The sequence below is a fragment of the Elephantulus edwardii genome, unplaced genomic scaffold, assembly GCF_000299155.1.
Source record: "Elephantulus edwardii isolate Elephantulus edwardi_28Jun2011 unplaced genomic scaffold, EleEdw1.0 scaffold00067, whole genome shotgun sequence".
Classification (NCBI taxonomy): domain Eukaryota; kingdom Metazoa; phylum Chordata; class Mammalia; order Macroscelidea; family Macroscelididae; genus Elephantulus; species Elephantulus edwardii.
This window is the reverse complement of record NW_006399817.1, coordinates 790,328-799,854: the sequence shown is the minus strand read 5'-3', so window position 1 is coordinate 799,854 and position 9,527 is coordinate 790,328. Positions and strand designations below refer to the sequence as shown.

The window sequence follows — 9,527 nt, the reverse complement described above, 5'->3', positions numbered from 1 at the left end:
TGGCTGAGTCCCCCTGACAGCAGATACAAAGTATGCAGGCAAAATCTGACATCCTCACTTCTGAAGAGCATCCTGTGTCGGACATTTCCAGCACCAACAATGGAAGGAAGAATATTCTTATATAAATGGACCCCTTTATTCTTAATAACTTACTCTTTTTATTATTACTCTTACCAATAATATTTTCTCAAATACAGATTTATCAAATCTCGAAAACTTCCTTATTCCATTTTGTTATGCTTATGCAAGTTTCACATAAGTTAAAACCAAAACTTCATATTAAAAACTGCAAAATGAAGACTGATACTTATCCTCCCTCCCCACATACTTTGATCTTGTCACAAGGCTTATAACTTCCTTCTTAAACACAGTTTACCATAGAGCATAGTCTTTGACAGTTCTCAGAGGCAGAGATGAGTAATCAAACAGTAACCTACACAGAACTGAACCTGGTAAAGAATCCAAAAAGGCAAAAAAACGAACTTAAGGATGCTGATAGCTCCATTTCAATTACTGAGCAAGGATTAATTTATGTGGAATTAAACCTTCACACCGCATCTCAGATTATTCAAAATAATGGCAGTAATCTCTTCTGCAAAGGTAATATATTTATTTAATGTTTAATATACTTTCACGGGGGGGATAATAAAAACAAAAACTTAGGACAATGATAGTTCAAAAATATATGCTTATTAGTTTTCATTTTTCAAGAAAGAACTTGAAATACAGCTATATTACAAAATTTGAAGGTTCATTTTATTCAGGATGTTTAAGTTTGTGCTCTTCATGTGTAATTTATGGACTATTATTTTATTTTAAATGCTATGGTGTTTTTCTGAGTCGAAAATTGTGAAAGAAAACACACATAATATGCCTCTTGCTGTTTATATGTCATCCAGTACCTTTGGGTTCTCTTACATGTAGTCATTCTAACTAATGAGTGTATATATCTTTCCTCAGTGTTTCAAATTCTCACTATTCATATATCTCCCATTACCTTCAGGAAAGCTTGTTGCTGGGGTCCTAGGAATCATCTGCATTGTCTTGATGGCCGGTATAATAACCATGACAGGTATAGTTATTATTCGTCATAAATTTTGGAAATATTATTACAGACTATTCTTTTCATGAATTAGAAATTTTCCCTATATACTCATTAAGAGTAGACAAACACATGTATATGTTAATATGTGCATTTGTTATATGTGCTTGTCAATTTCTTTTAGGACTTGGCAAAAAAGGAATGACTCATCAGTGTGGAATACATGTTACAAAGTAGCTTTTTATTTTTCAAAGCAATAAAAGAAAGATCTTATTTGTTTAATGATAATGTATCTACATCTCTATGTCTCTTTATCTATACGAAGAAACAGACATACGTGAGCGCGCGCGCATACACACATATATTTGTTGTGTGCCGCTGCGTCAAAATCAACTCATAACTGACCCTTCAGCAGGTTTTCAGAGACAATAAATTGCACAGGAAGTAATTCCTCATCCTTCTCCTGCTCGACAGCTCTTGGATTAGAAACATTGGGAATACAAGACAGTTTCTCACCACTGTTATTGTTGTTTATTGTTTAGTCAGAACCAATCCATATCTGACCCTCTGGCAAGTTTTCAGAGTCACTTAATCACACAGGAGGAGACTGAGGAGATTGCCCATTTTTCTCCCAGAGTGACTGGTGACCTCAAACCTTTGCCTTTGGGATTGCAGCTTCTTGCCACTAGGTCAGCAGAGCTTTCTTCTTACCACTAGGCTCTCTATTTCTATTTAATTATCCATGCATATACATATTGTTGGTTTTAATTTTAAATGTGTGTATACACATCCACATATCTATAGTGTATGTATCTATATTAAGGTGCGCCTGATACATACCATGGTCTTTGCAATCACTTGCTATATATCAGAGAGCTGGACAATGACTAGGGTTGATACAAGGAGAACGGATGCCTTTGAGCTGTTGTGTTGGAGAAGAATATTGAATACACCATGATCTGCTAAGAAAACTAACAGGTTTTTCCTGGAGAGGGTGAAGACGGTCTGCTCCTTGGAGGCAAGGATTCTGAAGTTCATCTGACATACTATGGACATGTTGCAAGGAGGGACCAGTCCTTGGAGAGGGATTTCTTGCTCGGGCGGGTGGAGCAACAGCACAGGAGAGGAAGACCCTCAATGAGATGGGTTGATTCAGTGACTGGGGTAATGGGGTAGGTGTGTCAGGGATGGTGAGATTGGCACAGGTAGGGCAGAGTTTAGGGCTGTTGTACATAGGGTCACTATGAGTCGCAAGTGACTCAATGGCACATGATAACAACAACAACAACAATACATATTTGCATGTTTGCTACTCTTCAAAGTGTGCACTGAGAAACTAAAGTCAATTATTGTAGAAATAGTAAAATGTGTCAATTACAATGTTACAAATTTCCCCAAATCTTTACTATTTATCGGTAAATTACATTTAGTATACAATTTATGATGATAAATGACTTTTCAAAATTAAAACTAGTAAACTAAAATTATTAGGAGTTATTAAAGAATTACTAATTTCAGTACGAATTAATTTTATAGCTAAGGAAATGCTGATACAGAACAATTCAGATACAACAAGAACTCAGACAGGTATGCAATGATTTTTAAAGTTCTCATGCATTAGATTACACTTTGTCTCTAATAATAATTCTCTTTTTTATAATTGATTCGTATTTCTTTCTGTTCTTATACAGATTACAGTGTAGAAAATCTTTTCAGGAAGTTTTGTTGTGTTACATGTTCTAGCTATGAGTTCAGAATTTACTACACAGTATCTAAAAACAGCAGTTATAAGAAAGTTGTAAGACATTCAAATAAGTTATGAGAAAGATGTAATTTCAATGTTCTAATGAATTTGTGTCCAATGATTTTCAGGACATATTTTGCTTATAGCTTTTCTTTGCTTGTATTATATTTTTACATATTTACATATGTAAAATTTCATGTTTTTATCTAATGTGATTATGCCTATATGTCAGATAGTATTTAATTGTAATGCAAATTGTTTCTTGATATTAATTTATAACATTTTTCAGCTCATAATTGTGGTCATTGCCCAGATGAATGGTTTTACTATTCCAGCAACTGTTATCATATTAGTAGCGAAAAAAAATCCTGGAATGCAAGTCGGATTTCCTGTGCCTCTAAAAATTCAAATCTACTTCATATAGATAATGAAGAAGAGAGGGTAAGATTTCAATTATACAAATTTTCAAAAAAGGTATGTTATCCAAAAATAAGTATATATAAAATAGATTTTATTCAAAAACAGATATTTAGTGCTCAAGAAATTACACAGACATACTATGTTTCCTATTGTTATTAAAGAGAGCTCTGGTCACTTAAGTGGTAAGAAATTGCTCCATTAACCCAAGGCAAAAATCTGCTACTGCTCCCAGGAGAAAGATGGGCAATATCCTTCTGTGCAATTACTTGCTTCTGAAAACTCTGCTTGAGGGTCAGCTATGAGTCCATCCTGAAATTTGCCAGTAGCTCTTTGGGGAGAAAAATGGATGAAGTCTTTCCATGTGATTAGAGTGACCCGAAAATCTGAAGAAGGATTTGTTATAAGTAGGTCCTGTCAGGATGGAAATGAGAAAGATGGAAAATATAGATAGACTCATACTAAAGGAGTTGGTTAAATGTCTTAATTAGTTGAGTGATATTGTGCTTTTAAGATCCACCCATAGGTTTTTCACATTATATTTATTATTTTATACATAAATATCCAAATGTAACAAATTGTGAAGTTAATTCAAAAAAAATGAAATGACTCCTGAAATTGTAAATCACATCTGCTGCTGCTGTTGTTGCTGTTGTTGTTGTTGATTGTCATCAAGTCAAGCACGATTCATAGAAACTATCACTATCCTTGTTTCTCAAAGTTCATAGAGTTTCCAGAAGCATTTCCCACTCCTGCTTCCAAACCTGTCTTAAACTGGGAGCTCCACTAAACACTGTCCACCATGAGTAATGGTATGCCATTTGACACCCCAAAGGCACAAGGTTTAACATCACAGCAATCCCAGGTTACCACAGTACAGTACATTGACAAAAGAGGGCTGTATCACTTAGAAGAGTGTTCCTCCAAAATGTAATTACAACTGACTTTTCAATACAAAGACCCTTCCTGGGTCTTGTTGACTCTGAACAAGAAGCATAAATAAAAAATAATCAATATAGTATGTTGGGGTTGTTTTGTATCAGATCTACTAATAGAAAATGCTAGCACCACCCCATCCCCATCAGTTCTGGTCTTATTGCTGTTCTTGCTTCATTCAACCAATATCCTGGCTTTATATAAAATGTATTAACTAAATAAGCTCATTACCTTCTTGTTGGAACAGACTTAAAACTTAACATCCAGTGAGTTTTCAGAGAATGTAAATACCTCGGAAGGAAATTTTTTTTCCCCCATGAAATTGCTGATTGGTTTGAACCATCAGAAAGTTCTACCTTTGGGCTAGTAGCACAACATTATTCTACAGCACAGCAATTCAAAACAAAAAGCTTTCTTCCCCCTAACAATTTACTGCCTTGGAAACTCTCTGGTGAAATTCTATTCTGCCTCATGAGAGTGCAATGAATTAGAGTGAATATGTAACTGCAATTAGACTTTCTCTACTTTTATTTTTTAAATGGTATATTAGTCTGGTTTTGGTAAAGATTTCAAAATTTTTTTCCCTATTCATTCTTGTCTACAAATATTGATCTGTGGCATTTATTGCATTCATTTCAAGATATGAACATTCTGCTTTGTCTGTTTGGTCTATTTTCTGCAGTTTTTAATAGTTGGCCTTTGGGTTTAATGGCTGACTGGTCACCTGGCTTTCTTCTGACATACATCTGGTTGGATTTAAACCTCCAGTTGTTAAGTTAGAAACTATTTGCACTACATAGAGACTAATAAATCTTACTTCTTATGGGATAGTTTTACTTGTCTTTTTAAAACACAGTTCAAACATTTTAAGTCTAAGTCTAAGACAGAAGTGTTACGTTCCTTTGTTAGGTTAATTTTTTATTTGTTTTGGGGGGTTTTCCCCCTTTTAATATGCTCAATACTCAATTATCACTTTCATTCTGGATTATTACTTTTATATATTACTGCATTTATTTTCAAATGTGCCATATTATCACTTAATTTACTGAATATGAATCAGAAAATTCATGAGAAGGAAATATTATTTTATATATTACTATTTCTGCTTTCAAATTTTTTGTTTCAATTCTGGTCCTTGAACACGCTTTCCTCATTTTTTTTCTTTTTGAATAGTTTCATAGTATTAATTATTTTATTAATAATTTCTTTTAGGTTCCCAAAATTTGAAAATTAATTTTTCTTCATATATAAAACTAGATACTGATTTCTTTCCATTTTCTGACACTTCTATTATGTGTTTCTCTGTGTGTGCTTTACTGTCTTTCTAAATTAAACCATGTATTAATATAAAAGCTCTGGTGGCCTAATGGCAAGAAGCTGCACTGAAATTCTGAAGGCACACGGTTTGAGGCCACCAGCCGCTCTTCGGGAGAGGGATGGGCAGTCACCTCCAACGTGATTAAACTGTCTCTGAAAAAACCCACTAGAGGGTCATCTATGGGTCAATTCTGACTCTACGATACACAACAATGAGCAAAAAAATTGGATAATACATGAAAAGTCTAATTAAAGAGTAGTTTGAGTCTAGAAAAACCAATGTTTTGGATTCTATGGAGTTTATATCCTCAATGATTGACCTTTAATTTCCTCTACAAAATCAAACTTCAAGAAATAAGGTAGAAAAGTACACTTTATTAAAGATATGTGCTATGTTACATTCTGGTGTCCTATATAATCTTTACTAAGCTATTTTTTTTTTCAAATGTATCAAGTCCTAATGGTAAGAAGTGCTTCAATCCCAAAGGCATGTGGTTCAAATCTATCTTCTGCTTGCTTCTTGGGTGAAGGCTGGTCAATCTCCTCCCTTGTGATTAACTGCCTCTGAAAACCCATTACAGGGTCACCTATGGGTCTGTACTGACTCAACAGTCTACAACGACCACCAAAGTTATAGGAGAGCTCTGGTGACCTAGTGATAAGGAGCAACACTGCCATCCCAAAGACACATGGTTAGAATCCACCAACAGCAGAAAGGGAGATGAGAAGTGCCGTCTTCTGTTATTTATTTTGTCTGAAAACCCACTTGTGAATCAATACTATGAGTTGGTTCTGACTCAGTGGTACATAACAACATGCAAATAACAAAAATTACTAAATACTAGTATTTTAATAAAAAAGAAATAATGTGTGTTTGACATTATAAAATGCGAATTTAAATTTTAATATATTTTCAGTATTAGAACGCAGTGTTTTCTTGTTACAGAGCAGAAGAAAACATTACATATGCTTTTAAAGGACTGTTTTAAAGGACTTCATAATGACTATAAAAACAGAACTTTCCTTTTTTTCTGATAGACATTTATAAAGCTCATATCACCAGTTTCTTCATGGATTGGGTTGTCTCGTGAAAGCCCTGACGATATATGGCACTGGATAAATGGTACAAGTTACACTAAAATGTAAGTTTTCCTAAATAATTCTGTATAAATGAAGATTAAAAAAATCAGAAAAATAGTACTGAAAATAAGGCTCTATTGATTTATAGAGATGCAGTGGTTATTGTTAGATGTTCACTGAGTTAACAACTCTTGTGAACAAAAGTTCTGAACCCTGTCCTACCCTGTGCTGTTGTCATCCTATCTGAAATATTAAGCCTATTATTGGTGTAGTCAGTGTATCAATCTTTCTGGTGTACGGTCTTCCTCTCTTTCACCAACCCTCAATCTTTCCAAGGATGATGTTCTTTTCCAAGAAATAGGCTTTCCTAACAGTGTGTCCAAAGTACTCAGGGGCGGGGAGCTTGGCTATCTTTATCTCAAAGGAGTACTCTGGTTATTCCTTCTTCAAGACTTGTCTGTTCCTTTGTCAGTCCATGGGATGTTCAGTACTTCAGCAGCACAGCTCGAAGATATCCATTCTTCTTCTCTCATCCTTGTTCATTGTTCAGTTTTCAGATATATAACAAGTGACTGAAAAGACATGTATTGAGTGCACCTTAGTCTTATAACTGACAGCATTGTTCCTCAGTAATTTGGAGAGGAGCTTGAAAGTTGACTTTCCCAATGCAATAGTTTTATTATCCCCTCACTGCTGGTACTGTGTTTGTTGATTGTGGATCCTGTTCACTTTCTGCAATCAAGATTGTTTCATTTTCATATTGCAGGTTGTTGATAAGCCTTTCTCTGATGTAGATGTCATATTCTTCATAGAGATCAGCTTCTTAAATGATTTACTCAGCATACAGATTGAATAGGGAGCTCTGGTGACTTAGTGATAAGGAATTTTGCTGCAAGGCATGTGATTCAAACCCACTAGCTAATCCAATGGAGAAAAGATCAAAAAGAAACTCTAGTGCTATTTACTACAATGCAAATATCACTGGAAGGATGGTAAACTATGGGTTGGTACTGTGTCTATAGTACAGAACAAAACAACAGATTGAATAGGTAGGGAGAAACAATAAAATCTTGATGCACATCCCTCCTGATTTTAAACCATGCAGTATTCCTTTGCTCTGTTCCAACAATAGCTTCTTGGTCTAGGTAATGTTTCCTATGACTATAATTAAATGTTCTGGGGTTCCCAATCTTCTCACAAATGATTTTACATAATCAATAAAGAACAAATACATATTCTTCAGACATTCTCTGCTTTCAGCCAGTACTCATCTGATATCAACAATGATATCTCTGAGGGAGCTCTGGTGGCCTAGTGGCAAGATACTGCACTGCAATCCCAGAGGTACATGGTTCAAATGCACCAGATGCTCTGCTAGAGAGGGAGGGGGCAATCTCCTCCTGTACCAGTCAGATCTGATTTGATGGTACACACAAAAATAATACAATAAAAACAAACAAACAAAAACAATGATATCTCTGGTGCTGTGGCCTCTCTAAAACCAGCTTAAACTTCTCAGAGTTCTTTGTTAATGTACTGTTCTAGCTGTTCTGGGATGATCTTCAGGATTATCTTGTTTGTATGTGATATTATTGTTTAATAATTTTTACATTCTGTTGGATCATCTTTCTTGGGAATAGAAACAAATATGGATCTCTCTTCCAGTTGGCTAGGCAGCTGCCTTCTATATTTCCTGTACAGACTTTTGAGCATGTCCAGGGCAACGTCTACTAGTTGAAGCATGTCTATCCTATTTATTACTGGGTTTTAATTTTTTGCTAATACCTCCAGTGAAGCTTGAACATCTTCCTTCATTACTATTGGATCTTGATCATATGGTGCTTCCTGAAATATTTGAGTGTCGACTAATTCTTTTTGGTACAGACACTCTATACATTCCTTCCATTTTTTAAGAAACTTCTTTGATCTTTCAAAATTTTACTCATATTATCTCTAAGAATGAAAATATGGAAAGCAATACAAATTAACAACAACATGGACTGTTAACACACTTATGAGTGAATAGTATTCCAAAATTGAATTAACAGAAATGTAGAAAATAATGTTAATCAATCACTAGAACTATTGGTACAGATACTAGTGGACAAACAAATACTCTGAAATCATAAAAATTACTAATATTTAATGAAAAATATTATCTTTATTTTATAATGTTATTCTTTTATTGATGAATGTAAAACATGATTGTTTTACGTATTTCTACAAAAATTTACTGGATTTGTTCTATTTTATCCCTTACAGCATAGAAGATCCAGGAAAGAATTTATACAACTGTGTTATACTTGGTTCATATGATTTTCAACTAAATGGATGTGGAGTTAATATAACATATATTTGTAAGCGTAAAATTTACAGGTAACACACCTGATCTTAGAAGCCTTTCTGTTTCATACAATGCAAATAATGGCACAATTACAAAAATTTCATGATTCATTACAATATTGTTTCAACTAGAAGTAGCACATTTGGAGTCCTCCTGGTCTATACTGTGTTTCTTTCCTAGCTAATATTTATCAATATCCTTTTCTGTAATAAACTGTAACCAAGAGTTTAATTAATTCGTGTCTAATCCATGAGCCTGTATTCTATACCATAAGTTTATTTATCTGTTTAAATTATAATAAGAGTATCTGAGGTAATGTTATCATAGAAAAAATATTTATAGGGTTATATGAGTGTACATTTTGTTCCTTTCCAAGAAATTTGCTTGTTATTGTTGTGTGCCGTCAAGTCACCTGTGACTCAGTGCCATCCTATGTACAGCAGCTCTGAAGTCTGACCTGTACGGAGCCAATCACTGTACTCAGACACACCTACCCACCCCCATTGCCCTAGTTACTGTATCAATCCATTACATCTGAAAACTCCTGTGCTGTTCCTCCACCTTTCTGAGCATGATGTCCTTCTCCAAGGACTGGTCCCTTCTGCTCATGTGCCCAACGTCTGTGAAATGAAGCTTCAAAATCCTAG

General features: G+C 34.6%; 1 protein-coding gene across 1 annotated transcript; it reads left to right on the top strand.

Annotated features, from left to right (window-relative positions):
• The first annotated feature begins 413 nt into the window (after positions 1 to 413).
• Positions 414 to 8,916, top strand: LOC102874982 (NKG2-A/NKG2-B type II integral membrane protein-like). Its single transcript, XM_006888456.1, has 5 exons — positions 414 to 600; positions 1,004 to 1,072; positions 3,076 to 3,227; positions 6,495 to 6,598; positions 8,799 to 8,916. The coding sequence occupies exons 1-5, from the start codon at positions 414 to 416 to the stop codon at positions 8,914 to 8,916; spliced, it is 630 nt and encodes a 209-aa protein (XP_006888518.1).
• Positions 8,917 to 9,527: the final 611 nt, after the last annotated feature.